Raw genomic sequence first — 15,522 nt, 5'->3', positions numbered from 1 at the left:
TAGTCATGCCGGCCACATGACCACAGAGATGTCCTCGGACAAGCGCTGGCTCTTCGGCTATGAAACGGAGATGAGCACCGGCCCCTAGAGTTGGAAACGACTAGCATGCATGTGTGGGGGAACCTTTACCTTTTACAAAGTAGTAGTAGTAGTAACAACAATAATAATAAAGTTGGAAGGGATCTTGGAGGTCATCTAGTCCAACCCCCTGCTCAGGTAGGAAACCCTATACGATTTCGGACAAATGGCGGTCCAGTGTCTTCTTAAAAACCTCCAGTGATGGGGGCACCCACAACTTCTGGAGGCAGGTTGTTCCACTGGTTAATTGCTCTAACTGTCAGGAAGTTGAGGATTACTTGTGCAGATAAGTGGGGAAGGGGTGTCCATTATTCATAATCATTCATTAAATGCCATCTGCAAGGAAATTGAAAACGATGTCCTGTGTAGCATCAGCAATCCATGAGTTCAAGGTTTCATTACAATTTGAAATGTGTTTCTTTAAAACCATCTTATTGCAAGGCTTCGATTAAATAAACGCCTTTCTAAAATATTGAGGCTGAGGTGGTAGAAGGGGGGGAGCATTTTAAAATATATGCCAAGTACTTATTTAATTTAGTAATTAAATCTCAGATTTAATAAAGCCTGTTTTAGTTTCTGTCCTGTGCCTGAAGCACTTTTGGGGAATAAAGTCCTTACAGATAGTCCTTGCTTAACAATCACTTAACAGACTTAACAGTGGCACTGAATGAATGGGACTTACTATCAGTCCTCAAATGTATTTAAGTCATAGCATCCCCGAGGTCACATGATTGCCATTTGAGACTTTTAACTGCCAGCTTCCAATAAGCAAAATCAGTGGGGAAGCTGGTAGCAGGCAACAGGATGTTGCGCTTAACGACGGCATGGAATTTGCTTAAGGACAGCAGCGTGAAGTGCTGGAACTGCCATCGCTAAGCAGCACAGTCGTATGAGGTTGTGTTTTATCTCTGCCTCACTTAGCAATAGCGTTCCCGGTCCCAGCTGCCATCATGAACAGGTAGTCCTCGACTTATGACCATTCATATAACAACTGTTTGAAATTAAAATGGCACTGAAAAAAGTGACTTATGACCAATCCTTGCACTTACGACCATCAGAGTGTTCCAGTTGTCCTGTAATCAAAATTCAGGCATTTGGCAATGGGCATGTACTTACGACATTTGGAGCATCCCAAAGTCATGTGATCACCGGCTCAAAGTCGACTTCGGCCTTCCATCCTTCCGAAATTGGTAAAATGAAGACTGCTGGGAGACAATAAGCTGACTCAGTAAACCGCTTAGAGAGGGCTGCAAACACTGTGAAGCGGTATATAAGTCTAAGTGCTATTGCTATTGCTACATACAATTTTCCAAGGGGGCCTCCAACAAACAGCTCAGTGGGAGAGGCCAAATTGGCTTTAGGACGATGGCAGAAAAAGGTATTAAATCAGGCATGACTCAACAACTGCATTGCTTAGTGACTGACTTTCTGGTTTCAGCTGTGGTTGTAAGTCAAGGACTGCTTGGATTAGGGGAGTGCAGGGCCACGCCCGCTCATCTGCATAGCCACACCCAAGGCCAATGGTCTGGTGGCCCAACAGAATAGAAAAAGCTGGGGGGGTTTCCCACTACTTGTCCCTTTGTTTCTCCTCTGCAGAAACCATCTGATGAATGGCATTGTGAAAGACAAGCGGTTGTAGAGGCACTCGCGGGACCACACTTGCGCAGAGCCGAAGCTGCCAGGACCCCTTCATTCAAACTCCAGCCTGTTCAGGGGTGAACCGAAGAATTACAGAGCTGCCACACTTTCCCGCCCGGAATTGACAACTAAGCGCTAATTGGAGAGCATTTTACACATTTTCTTTTTGAAGCCCCTTGGAGTTGGGGAATTCAAGCTGAATTTCCATTAACAGTGATGGCGCTGGAAGTAGGAGGAGGCCCACCATGCGTCATTTGGCCCCGTCAGGTTGGAGCATGGCATTCACACACAAGAGTAGCTGCTTCCCCCTTCTGGTGGCTCAATAGTGCCTAGTAGTATGAAAAGCTCCCACCAGGGTGGAGGGGATGAGGAACTGTCATAGTTTTCTGTGGCTTCTTCCCAGCAGGGCCTTCTCTGTGGTGCCCCCTAAAAGGCAGAACTGTTCCCCCCCCATGGGTTAAGGATTCCTAATTGGTTAAGAGGAAATAAGTGGGGGGGGGGGAAATCCCTTCAGAATGTCCAGCTGGCCAAAGCGATGGTGGAAGAGTGAAAAGCACATGTGCGAATCGATGAATTTTCAGCCTTGCAAATAGGGCTTGAAAAGGAGTATCCCACAATGCCCTGCGGCACTTTCATCCCTTTTCTAAACCATGTTTGTTTGTTTGTTTCCCTGCCCTTGGTTACAGTTGGGAGATGAAAATGGCAGTGATGGTGTTTTGTCTAACCTGTGTATTGGATAGGTTGTATATAAAATAAGGCTTGGATTCACAAGACGGTGATGTTTTCTGAATTGTGTTTGAAAAGAGGGTTTTTTTAAAAAAAATATAGAAATATTTATAGTTACATGATGGGTGACGCACCAGTCTACTTACAGTTTTGCCCGTCCTTCCATTGGACAACCCCCGATTCCCAGAATCCCCTATCAGTACCGTTCATTTCAGGCAGAGTGGTTCCTCTCTTGTCAGAGGCAGTCTATCTCTCAAAATTGAGAGATAACTTGGAATGTGAGAGAACAGGAAACTGCAAGCAGGCAGAGCTGATATCTCACTCCTGGGTGATTTTTCCTTGGTGCCACTTAAAATGTTGGATTGGGTTGTGTTTTTTAACCATGCTGGCTGAGGAATTCTGGGAGTTGAAGTCCACACATTTTAAACTTGCCAAGATGGAGAAACAGGGAAAAATGTGTGCTGGTGATGGAAGATATTATGTCACAAAACTCAGGGCGGCTATAATCATGTGATTGAAGTTCTACCACCACCACCTTTTTTTAAAAATCCAAACCATAATATAACAGGTTTCAATTGCATGATGGTGGACACTTGTAATTTTTGGCACTTTTCTCCCTGGACATCCCAGTCTTAGATAGAATCTACTTTTTTATAATGAGCTACTATATCCAGAAGGTTTAGAGCAATGTTTCTCAAACTTAGCAACTTTAAGATGTGTGGACTTCAACTCCCAGAATTCCACAGCCAGTCATACTGGCTGTGGAATTCTGGGAGATGAAGTCCACACATCTTAAAGTTGCCAAGGTTGAGAAATACTATTTGGAGCATGCTGTGGCTGCTCTCACAAAGGGAATGGGACAACTTGCCATAATCAACTCACTGCGGAACAATTTAACAATTCTCTTTAATTATTTTCTAAAAAAATTAAAAAATAATTTTTTGCCATTCACATTTCGTTCTGTCCCTCCTTTTCCATCCTTTCTTTTAATGATTCTATTCCACCATTTCTTCAATATTAGTGTAACTTTTGTCCCGCAGCAAGTTGGCCGTGGTGAATTGTCATAGAGCCCTCACAAAATGGCCTTGCCGATTCATTAAAAAAAAGCTGCTGAGATTTGCCTTTCTCATCCCACCCATTTTCTAGAAGGCAAACGAGTGAGGCTGACCCTGGCCACCCTCTTCTGGCTGCTCCTGGAGGAACATTTCCAGACAGGACTGCAACCACCTACGCCATTTTACCTTTCAAGAAGATCCATAGGGAATTCTTGGAAATAAAAGCATAGGCCAGGGAGTGAGGGGCTCATCTTCCAGCGTCATAGAATGTTGAAACTTAACATTAAGAAAACCAAGATCATGGCATCCGGCCCTCTCAATTCCTGGCAAATAGATGGGGAAGAAATGGAGGTAGTGACAGATTTTATTTTCCTGGGCTCCAAGATCTCTGCAGATGGGGACTGCAGCCAAGAAATTAAAAGACGCTTGGTCCTGGGGAGGAAAGCCATGACAAATCTAGACAGCACACTAAAAAGCAGAGACATCACCCTGTCAACAAAAGTGCGTATAGTCAAGGCAATGGTCTTCCCAGTTGCAATGTATGGCAGTGAAAGCTGGACCATAAGAAAGGCTGAGCGCCAAAGAATTGAGGCCTTTGAACTCTGGTGCTGGAGAAGACTCCTGCGAGTCCCTTGGACTGCAAGTCAATCAAACCGGTCAGTCCTAGAGAAGATCAACCCTGACTGCTCTTTAGAAGGCCAGATCCTGAAGCTAAAACTCAAATCCTTTGGCCACCTAATGAGAAGGAAGGACTCACTGGAGAAGAGCCTAATGCTGGGAAAGATTGAGTGCAAGAGAAGAAAGGGACGACAGAGAATGAGGTGGCTGGATGGAGTCACTGAAGCAGTAGTTGTGAGCTCAAATGGACTCCAGAAGATGGTAGAGGACAGGAAGGCCTGGAGGAACGTCGTCCATGGGGTCACGATGGGTCGGACACGACTTTGCAGCTAACAACAACAACAGGGACAGATAGTTCGTATTCCTTTTTTTTTACTTTTTCGTAAATTGCATACACCATTTATATATAATAGGTATATATAATTTACATGCAGACATACAGATAGTCCTTGATTTGCAACCAGTCGGTTAGCAACCATCGAAGTTACAATGGACACCCCCCCAATAAAAAAGTGACTTAAAAGCTGGTCCCAATGTTTAATTTAATTTAATTTAATTTATTATCATTTCTATACCGCCCTTCTCCCGAAGGACTCAGGGCGGTGTACAGGGCAAGAATAAAACACAGAAATTTACAAAAATTAAAAAATAATTAAATGCATGCCCGATTAAAATACAATTGATACATAATAAAAACCCCAATAAAAATGATAAAAAACCCCACCAATCCCCCCTCAGGCCAGGCCGGCTTGTTCGAACAAAAACGTCTTCAGATCGCGGCGAAAGGAGCGCAGATCGGGCGCCGTCCGGAGCTCAACCGGTAACTGGTTCCATAGCTCCGGGGCGCCCACAGAGAAGGATCTCCCCCTGGGGGCCACCAGACGGCATTCTCTGACCGGTGGCACCCTGAGGAGGCCCTCTCTGTGGGAACGCACAGGGCGCAGGGAGCTTGATGCCGGCAGCAGATGTTCCCTGAGGTACTCCGGCCCCATGCCATGGAGGGCTTTGAACGCCATTACTAGCACCTTGAATCTCATGTTAACAGCCACTGCAGCACTCACGCAGTTCTTTTCTCTTACAACTGCCCGTAGCGGATGCTACAAGCACCTTCCTGCCTACCCGTTATTCCCCCCACACCAGATCCCTACAGGCCTTGGGCCTGCTTCCCATCCTACTAGGCCCCACACCCTCTCCCTTGCTTAACTTGAAAGATCTCCAGAGCTGGGCTTAAGGAAGGAGGACAGGCGGTTCCGTTGCTGGGCCTCATGATGTGATCCTGAAAGCGACTGCCATTTCTGAGGCAGCCACATTGAATTGGGTATGGGGCCCAGTGGCATGAGAAGCAGGCCCAACGGGTCTGTGATGACCGCCAAAGGGAAGGATCAAGGGAAGCGGAGCACGGGGTTTTTTGGGATGGAGGAAGCCCAGAGCAAGGCCTGCGCTAGGCCTCCCCAAGGTACCCCATACTCCACTTAATGACCCACACATTCATTTAATGACCTCATCAGGGAGAGTATAGAGACGGAAGGATCGTAATTGAGGTGATTACACGGATGCTTCAGTTAACAGTCATCATGACTTCCAACTGTAATGGTCAGGCTCCATTATGGTCATAAGTCGAGGACTCCCAATACACAACGGGCTATGACCCACATTTAATGCAAAGGCAAGTAGGAAGGGGACAGATAAAAAGTCGTGGGCGCAGCAAGGCCAAGAATTAACTTTGCTTCCACTGAATATACATGCAGTTAAAATGAATCAAGTATATAGTTCAGTATGATTTTTAAAATGGAAAGATTCTAAGATCACGCTTGCCAAAATACAAAGTTTTTTAGCAGTGGTTTACCATTGCTTTTCTGGTGTTTTTTCCCCTCAAACAGCTAGGTTTTTAACCTAGATAGTTACATTTGGGGTTTTTTTTTTGCAACCAATGAAATTGCTGCCATCTGCTGTGATTTAAGCCATACTTAGAATTTAGAATTTCCCCTTTCACACCAGAATGCTCTTGTCAGCATGAAGGCATTGAGTTGTGCTTAAAGATGAACATTTGTTTATCCACAGCTATGGAATTTCTCCGTTTCTCCCCATTACAGGGCTGCTAAGAGGTTAAAATGGCAGAATGTTAGTGTTACACTTGGAAAATGGGGGGGGGGATGAATAAAATTTTGGAATGTTTCCAAAGGTTAAAACAAGTGCAACATGGTGCAGCCAAAGCTGCATCTCTGCACCCATCATAGACAACATTTGCAAGTGATACAATTATTCAATTCACATGCTATCCCAAATTTGTTTTTTTCCAAAAGGCAACTGGATTTCTTTGGGGGGGGGGGTGTTGCTTCTCATCCAAAGACGTTTTTTCAGTTTTAAAGTTCTTAACTAAAGAAGCTCCTTGGACGAGAAGCGAGACATTTTCAAAGGAAAAAACCGCCCCAAGGAAGTCCAGTTGTCTTTTGGAAAAAGCACCTTTGGAACAACCATGACCTCGATGACTTGAGAATCTCCATAGACGATTCATATCCTAGATTTTTTAAAAAAGAGCTCAAGGCAGATTGTGTGTGTGTGTGTGTGTGTGTTTTATCGCAACAGTTTTGTGAGGTAGACTGTGCTGAATGTGTGAGTTTAACCTGTACTTGAGAAGGATTTGAATCCTCTGCCCTACTACATCTGATTGGCTGAGAAGGAGGGACTGTCCCAAAATCAGCCAATGAACACCTGAGGTTGGAGGAGGGACTTCAACCTGGATCTCCTCATTTCTACCATACTGGAGCACCTTTGCCACTGAATCCAGCTAATGCTTGGATATATCACACTGCTCAGGCACAAAGTTCTTTCCTGCTCTGCCTTTATCTTCACATCAGCCCTGTGAAGTGGCCCAAAGAGTTTCATGCCTGAACACAAGATTTTTAAAAAGCATTCTTACTTCACCAATAGATCACATAAGCTCTGTGACTTGGTAGGAACATCTGTAACCCCACAAAACTGGCATCCCTCCACAGCCCCTTCAACCAACCCAAAATACTGGTGCAGCTGGCTGCAACTATGCTTTGGGGACAGAACCACACAAGGGCCCCAAGGGCAGAGGTTAACAGGATTTTTGGGGGGTGGGGTGAGACTTCCACAGGATGGAAAAAAAATCCTGACTTTGATGTCTGCAAAGGTTAGGTAAAATAGATTAGATGAAAAAGGGTGGAGGAGTAGCAAATTCGCAGTCTGCAAGATTACGGCAGCAAAGGGCTTTGAAGTGCATAACTAGGGCACTTTTTTTGCATGGGAACGGGTTGCATCAGGGGGATGTGAAGATTCATGGCCCCAGAAAGGGGGAGGCCTCAAAATGGCATTTCCGGAGACATCAAGGTGGGCAAGAATTCCTTTCAGAGGCTGTGAGGTGGATCAGAAAAGATGCTGGACTAGGAAATGGGAGGTGCACGTTGCAATCTGTTCTCAACCCTAGAGGCTGCAGAAACTTCAGCTACCTGCCTCCTTCCCTCCCCCTCCAACTTACCTCATAGGATAATTGTGAGGGGGGAAAATGGAGGAAGAGATGCAATATGTCCTTGCTTGAAATCTTAAACTACATGTGATTTAGACACCAGCCAAGTTTCTGAAAGTCACTGGCCGGTTTGGGCGAACATCTGGGGGCAGAGGGATGTTTTAATTTCTTTTTAGAAAGATGGGGGAGGGGGGGGGAGGAATGATAAACATGGCCAGATGAAACGGGAGACTTTATTTTTCTCTTGAGTTTGGGGTGATCCATTTTTAGAGGTTAAGTTTTCACTTTTCATGATGTCAAGCCTTTGAAGAAAAATATAGCTGGAAGCAATATTGCAAGAGAGCTACGATGCAATCTCAGGTTACCACTTCCTGCCGTAGGACTAATAATTATTAATTAATTTATATACCGCCCATTTCGTTATCTGGGGCATCTCTGGACAGCTTATAACAGGGGTCTTCAAACTTGGGCCTTTTATGACTTGACTTCAATTCCCAGAATTGAAATCCCCAGAGTTGAAAACCACAAGTCATAAAAGGGCCAGGTTTGGCTTAACAATATGATAAAAAAAAAGAAATATAAAAATTAGGACTGCTGTGGGTTAAACCCTTTCTATTTGTTAATGTCTCTAATCCTTGTTCAGCAAAAGCTAAATGGAAGGCAAAACGGCCTTTCTAATGCAAATGGATGTACTTCCCCCTTCAGGCAAGGTCAGGGTTGTAAAGAAACTACTGTGGTTGTTGTTGTGAAAAAGAGGAAGAAAGGCCTGTATAGAAAAGGCAATGATCTTCTAGCTAGTCAATAAATCAACGTTCACTGCAGCACATTTCTCACAACAGTTGACTTCACAAAATCCTTCCAGAATGGCTGGATTTGGACAAGTCTCTGCAATATGCCTGCAGCTTTCTTACCGAGCGTTTTTTCCTTTCTTCACTCTCTTTTCTTAACCCTGGTCTCCTTCCCTTCTGCCACAACTGTACGTATGTAAATTTTTCCTTCTTCAGGATGATGTTCTGTATATCTAAATGGACTGCGATTTGCAAATGCTTAATCCAATCATAGCATTATTAGGGTGTAAAGTTTCCACAAGATCTTATTATCCCTCCAGGATCCTCAATGTAACCTATCTAATCTCTTTTTAAGATTATCTGAATGAAAGATAAATGCAGGAAGCCAGCAACTTGCAAAGTAAAGCAACAGCCTCAAGCACACTCTGCATTTCCAAAAAAAAAACAGCTTCAAAGTTCTTCAAAGGTTTCATCAGCATTTTAAGGGCTTTATTTTCACATCAGACACTGGACCCAGGTTCATTTTTCTCCCACCTTATTTTTATTAGGTAACCCAAGGTGGCAAAACATACTTGGTACTCTTTGCTCCTATTTTCCCCATAAGCTTGTAAGGTGAGGTGGTTTGGGCTGAGAAAGGGACTAGTTTAAAGTCACCCAGCTGGCTTTCATGCCTAAGGTGGGGCTAACAGCTTCCCAGTTTCTAGCCTGGTGCCTTAATCATTAGACCAGACTCTTCACAGGATGCACTGGTCACAAACTGGCCAAGCCATAAAGAAAATTAAGAAGTCCCAAACGTATATTGGGGTCTCTTGGTTAGGAAAGCATGTGACCAGGATGCAAAGCTTGGCTTTAACCTTGGTGTATTATGTCTAAACGGAGATTGTCAATCATCTGGACTTACTTACTTACTTTATTTATTATTTATTTATTGTTTGTTTGTTTGGATTTATATACCGCCCTTCTCCCGAAAGACTCGGGGTGGTGTACAGGGCAATTAAAACACAATATACAATATACAACATGCAAAGTTTAAATTAAATTAAATTAAATAGCCCTAACAAGTAAAACACATTCTAAAAATTTAAAATTTAAAAAGATCCCAATCCCTCAGTCCAAGCCGGCAAGCTCAAATAACCAAGTTTTCTTGGGTTGTTTTTTTTTTCCTTTGAAAACATTTCGCATCTCTTCTGAACTGAAGAAGCTTCTTGGATGAGAAGTGAAACAGTTTCAAAGAAAAAAAACCAAGGAAGTCCAGTTTCCATTTGGAAAAAGCACCTTTGGGACAACCATGACCTGGATGATTGAGAATCCCCATGGACGTAATACACCAAGGTTAAATCCAAGCCTTGCATCCTGGTTACATGCTTTCCTCATCTGCTTTTGTAACTGGCTGGGACACCACCAGGGTCCCAGCCAACACTCTTTTTGCCAAGGAAAGGGCCCGTGTGGTGTCAGCACATAGCCACGGGCCAACCCTACGGAAAGCATTTTTAAATAGGTACTATGATTGATGGGTTAATGGTGGATTAATTGAGGTTGTTTCTCTCCCTGATTCGTTTCTATCCATTGCTTCTTGTTCTGAAGCCACGGGTGCAACCTAATCAAGGAGAGAATCAACCTAAAACTAAAGAGAAATTTTTCCTGACGGTGAGAACAATTCATGGAATGGCTTTCCACTAGAACTTGTGGGTGCTCCAACACTGGAGGTTTTTAAGAAAGAGCTTGGACGACCATTTGTCTGAAATAGTATAGGGCTTCCGGTGTGAGCAGGGGGTTGGACTAGAAGACCTCCAAGGTCCCTTCCAACTCGAAACCCCATCTTCAGAGATTAAGGTTTGTTTCGTTTTTTTTGTTTTACATTGATAGCTAAAGACTGACCATCCGGTCAGAGCTGAAGAAGCTTCTTGGATGAGAAGCGAAACGTCTTCCAAGTCCAGTTGCCTCCTGAAAAAACACCCTTGGGATAACCATGACCTGGATGACTGAGAATCTCCATGGACGTTGGTAGCTAAAGAGTTATCTGTTGGTGGCTTGTGGCCTGAGGGCATCAGAGGAAGCCTCCTCCCCACTCTTACCTGAAAGCCATCCCTGCTGAGGGGGGAGGTCTGCCCATTATTGCCTCAGGGTCGCTTCTGCTCCTCCCCAGAGGCCCTTTGGACCACGGGGGTGGGGTGGGGTGGGGTGGGTGGGGGGTGGGTGTCCCACCTCCAAAGCTCAAAAGGCTGGATCTTCCCCTCCCCTTTCTCAGGTCGGCTTCCCTCCAGTCCCCAGGAAGGTCCTTCCCTGCCTAGGCAACCAGCGCGCCCCGGGCTTTTCCTCTCCGGACTAGAAAGACGCCTCGACCCTCGCTTCTCCCATGGGATCTCTGAGCTTAGGAATCCTCGTGGGGCTCGGCGTGCTGCTCTGGATTTTCCCGGGGGTCGGGGCGGCGTTGCACCCCCAGGAAACGGTGCTCCTGAGATCCCTGGGCCTGAAGGCCAGGCCCAGCCCCAGATCGCCCGCCCCGGTGCCGCCTTGGCTTTGGAAGATGTTCCAGAAAAGAAGCGAGGCGTCCAAGGAGTCCCGGAACCCGTGTTGGGTGGAGGAATTTCAAGTCCCCGGGAACGTCATTCGGCTATTCCCCGACCAAGGTAAGATCAGGGCAACCGGAATCGGGGACGATTTGTGAAACGTGTGAGCGCGCTTTAAACTCCTCCTCGACTCTCCGCCGGCTTTTTTTTAATCCAAGGAGCAGCTGAAGCGTTTGGAGAGGGCGCGCGCGCGCAATGCGTCTTCGTTCCTAAGCCGGAGCGTGGGAATCTTTTTTTTTTTGGTTTGGTTTTGTTTTAAATCTCATTCAACTCCGAATCCGTGCACGGATCAACCAGAAACTGACCCAGGGTTAACCCCGAGTACGATCACTACCACTTGGAACCGCTGGGTCTTTCCTCTCTGAGGTTTTATTTAGAGGCAGCCCAGGCGCGCGTTTGGAGAAAGATAGCTCCTTATTTATTAAATTTACATGCTCCCCGTTTTCTTTCTCTCTCTCTCTCTCTCTCTCTCTCTCTCTCTCTCTCTCTCTCTCTCTCTCTCTCTCTCTCTCTCTCTCTCTCGACGGCTAGTTCCTCCTTGTTTTGACGAGCAATGCGCTTCGTCCTCTCAGCCTTCCAGTTACAGAAAAATGCCTCGTGAAATAAATGAAATGGGGGAAAATCAATGCCCAGCAAAATAATGAGGGTCAATCGCCCTTAGAAATAGCGGGGCAGCATCTCAGCTGTTCCCGAGTTGGGGTTGGAGCAGTTATTTCCGATAAAATTACTGGGTACGGGAAAAAAAATGATTGCATTTGGAAAAGTTACCGTTCGAATGCGTACTTGATTGCAACTTGTGTGGGTGTTGAATGTAGCGGCCGTGGGAAAATGGGCGATTGTGTAAAGAATTAACACAGAGGAAAACAAAGGGTGGGGGTGGGGAAGAAGTGGACAAAAAAACCCCACACCCCACAACAATATATTTCTGTACGTGACAAAATAATGCCTTGTAATACAATCGAATTGCTAATCTTTTGAACCATTTTACTTAACAAGAAGGAGAAAATGGGGAGGGGGATGGAAAATTAAACTAAACTGAATTAATCCACATTTCAAAATAGTCTTCCAAATAGGATTCCTACCAGTAAGGTATTTTTTAAAAAAATATAGAGAAATATTGCATACTGGGAAGAGGCACTATTTCTCTACTCCCCCAACGTTATCATTTTGGGATCCCAAAGAGTAAAAAAATCCCCACAGTCACCTCCTCCCTGGGTGCATCTTGCTCCCTCCTTTCCTTGCCATGTTTTTAAAAGTCAATTTTAACATTAATATTTATAATGTTAATGTTTTATTGTGTTGCTTTTATTTGGTGGTAAGCCTCTAGACGCAGGGCTAGGCAACCTTGGCTCTTTTATGACTCGTGGACTTCAACTCCCAGAATTCCTGAGCCAGCATGGCTCAGCTTGGAAACTTCTCCCTTTCCCCTCAGCATGGCTGGCTCAGGAATTCTGGGAGTTGAAGTCCATAAATCATAAAAGAGCCGAGGTTGCCAACCCCTGGTTTATGCCCTTTAGAGCAGACCACATCCAGCCCTTTGATTGTCCCTGTCTGATCTCTGGTAGTGGTGGCCATATTAGTTCGGCCCTCCACAACAGTCCCAATTTTGGATGTGGCCCCTTGGGAAAATAATTGCCCACCCCTGCTTTAGAGCATCTGCGGAAATTAAATAAGAGTAATAAGGTCTCTGACATGTTAAGTCACATCCCAGTTGGATTATTGTTCTGTGATGTACGTAGAATGGGGCCTCCAAATTTGGCAACTTCCCCATGCTGACTGGAGAATTCTGGGAATTGAAGTCCAGAAATCTGAAAAGTTGCCAAGTTTGAAATCCCTGACACAGAACATAGAATCATAGCACTGGAAGGGGGACCCCAGAGGTCTTGTAGTCCAACCCTTTGCAAGCTGCAGCTGGTAACAAATTGTAGCAGGGCAAGCAATGGTGGTTGAAGGCTACTATACCTGGTGCCTGTGATAGCATTTCTCAACCTTGGCAGCTTTCACGGGTGTGGACTTCAACTCCCAGAATTCCCCAGCCAGCCCTGCTGTGAGATCGCCTGCCACAAATTAAATCTTGGAAGTGGGCTTTTTCAGGAATCCCCCCCCACACACACTTTAGTACTCCCACCCCCTGGAGATCCAATGAGCTGCCTCCCTCCTGGAAAAAAACTGTAGAAGTTTGTCTGTTTTTGTGTAGCACAGAGGAGAAGTGCATGCTATGACTGAAGGTTCACAAGCTCATGAATTCTGGGCAGTATTTTAATTTTCCAACATTTTGAAACTTTATTTTACATATATTGTTTTCCCCCCCACCTGAAGGTTATTTTAGCTGTGGGGGCTTTTGGGGTATGCCAGTCAAACGTATTTCTGCCTGAGGCAGGGGTTTTGAAACTTGGCCATTTTATGACTTGTGGACTTCAACTCCCAGAATTCCTCAGCCAGGCACGCCTGGCTGAGGAATTCTGAGAGTTGAAGTCCACAAGTCATAAAAGGGCCAAGTTTCAAGACCCCTTGGCCTAAGGAGTTTCCTCAGACTTACTGATTTAAAACATTTATATAGACCCCCCATTTTATAATCAGGTTTGGGCAGCTCCCAATCAAAATTAAAAACAACATAAAAAAAATCATGGTAAAATTATGAAACTAAGCACATTAAAAAGAGCAAGAAGCAACTGCCGTCAATATTATTGCCATTTCTGACCTTCCTGTTGCTTTTTCATCACCATTGTAGCTGCAAATGGTTGCTAAACCATCGTTACCTTGAGGTAAGAAGGGTGGCCTATAAATTTTATAAATAAACAAGGCAGTCACTAAACAAGGATTATCTGTATATTTACAATGGATCTCTTCCTTTTTCTTTTTTTTCTTCTTCCTCCCAGGAATGACTTTGCATCTCTGTGGTAGGCTGGGATAGGTAGAAAACTGATTACAAATGTTAAGGCGCTAAAAATAAATAAAATTCTGGTCCTAAATGTTTAGTGAATGGCATTGTTGTTCCCTTTTCCCCTTAGCCCAAATGCTTCCTGTCTGGTAACATTCTGATGGTCCTAAAGTGCTTTTGATTTCTACACCCATTCTAGGACATTTGATCCACCAAGAAGAGCCCCTGAGTTGGATATGTCTGCAAAAACGGCTATATTTTAATTTCTCTGCTCTGGAAGAAGGAGAACAGTTGATGCTGGCCCAGCTGGAGATTCAGTTCAGCCACAACCAGTACCAGAGTTCCAGCTCAGTTCATCCCTTTGAGTTAAGCCTGTATCAGGCTCCCCAGATGACCTTGCGTGGCATGTCTACCCATCCTTACAGCCGCCAACTCCTGGTGGAGCAATCCTTCGTCCACCTGCACAAGTCCTTTGTCTTCAACCTGACCAAAGTGGCAAAGGAATGGCAGACTCCATCTATGAATTTGGGCTTGTTCCTTGAAATTAGCCTCCCGACGTCGACCGAGAGCAGCTTATGTTCCAGTCTTGATTCCATGGTCAGCACTTCACTGTTGGTGGTTTCCCTCACTCCTGGGCAGTGCAAAAGCCCCAGGAAGAGGCGTAGCACTTACTACATGCCAGTCTCTGCCAGCAACATTTGCAAACCCCGCCGGTTGTACATCAGCTTCACTGAAGTCGGTTGGGGGAATTGGATCATTGCTCCTCAGGGTTACATGGCCAACTACTGCCTCGGCGAATGCCCTTTCCCTCTGACCGAGGAACTCAACAGCACTAACCACGCCATCTTGCAAACCATCGTGCATTCGCTTGACCCCAAAGGGACCCCTCAGCCTTGCTGTGTCCCAGTCCGCCTTTCCCCAATCTCCGTTCTATACTATGACAACAGTGACAATGTGGTGCTGAGACATTATGAGGATATGGTGGTGGATGAGTGTGGCTGTCGGTGAGTTGATTCACCAGATTCTCCTTGGTCCATTGCTGTTTCACCAACCTCTCCCTGCTGTATCTTTGAGTCACCAGTTCAGTTGTGGTCATGTAGTTCATGATCTCCTTGCTTATGAGTGGCTAGTTGTGGGGTCTTCAAGTGGGATGCAAAATGCTTTTGTCAAAAATTGCTGGAGTTGTGTAGAATTTACAGGGAGGCTATTTCTTACTTTTTATCTACTTTTAAATGTAAGCGAAGTAATTTGTTAATTATTCCTAGGGCCAAAATGAACAAAATTGGGTTTTTACAAAAATAATATATTTTAAATCCTTGTATGATTGATTTTAAAACTTTTATCAATGATCTTGGTGATTAAATAAACAAACAATGGTTGTGAATCTTGTGCTGTTTGTTCAAACCAAATTGCTTGATTTCTAAAATAAGACTAAGCACCAAGCACTATGCCTATCAAAAGAATGTGGGAAGAATTTGCTAGACCAGACCAATAATTTAATAAATTAGCCAACCAGTTGCTCTTATACAGCTGATAAGTCAAAGCTTTCTGTGTTGGGCACATCCTTAGTATTTGATATCGGCATATCAAGGGCTTCTTCTGCATACATTTTTTAAAGCTAGCAGTCATCATAATCTGATTTTAATTCTGCATGGAACACTGAACATACGTCTGAAAT

At 44.7% G+C, this 15,522-nt stretch overlaps 2 protein-coding genes across 2 annotated transcripts in view; both read left to right on the top strand.

The window, feature by feature from the left end:
• Window positions 1-2,487, top strand: part of CERS1 (ceramide synthase 1) — a gene marked incomplete at its 5' end in the record, with an annotated part of 46,005 nt that extends 43,518 nt beyond the window's left edge. The window contains one exon of the mRNA XM_081346145.1: window positions 1,675-2,487. Within this exon, the coding sequence (XP_081202271.1) occupies window positions 1,675-1,717 (43 nt within the window). The 3' untranslated portion in view covers window positions 1,718-2,487. The remainder of the gene's footprint in view (window positions 1-1,674) is intronic.
• Window positions 2,488-5,435: 2,948 nt separating this feature from the next.
• Window positions 5,436-15,058, top strand: GDF1 (growth differentiation factor 1; the record flags this gene model as incomplete). Its single annotated transcript, XM_081318889.1, has 3 exons — window positions 5,436-5,571; window positions 10,769-11,023; window positions 14,044-15,058. 3 exons carry the CDS (start codon window positions 5,436-5,438, stop codon window positions 14,850-14,852), a joined length of 1,200 nt encoding a protein of 399 aa, XP_081175015.1. The 3' UTR covers window positions 14,853-15,058.
• Between the last annotated feature and the right edge of the window lie 464 nt (window positions 15,059-15,522).

Source organism: Vipera berus, assembly GCF_964194415.1.
Source record: "Vipera berus genome assembly, chromosome: 1".
Taxonomy (NCBI): domain Eukaryota; kingdom Metazoa; phylum Chordata; class Lepidosauria; order Squamata; family Viperidae; genus Vipera; species Vipera berus.
Note: the sequence above shows the minus strand (reverse complement) of the source record. Positions and strands in the feature narration are given on the sequence as shown.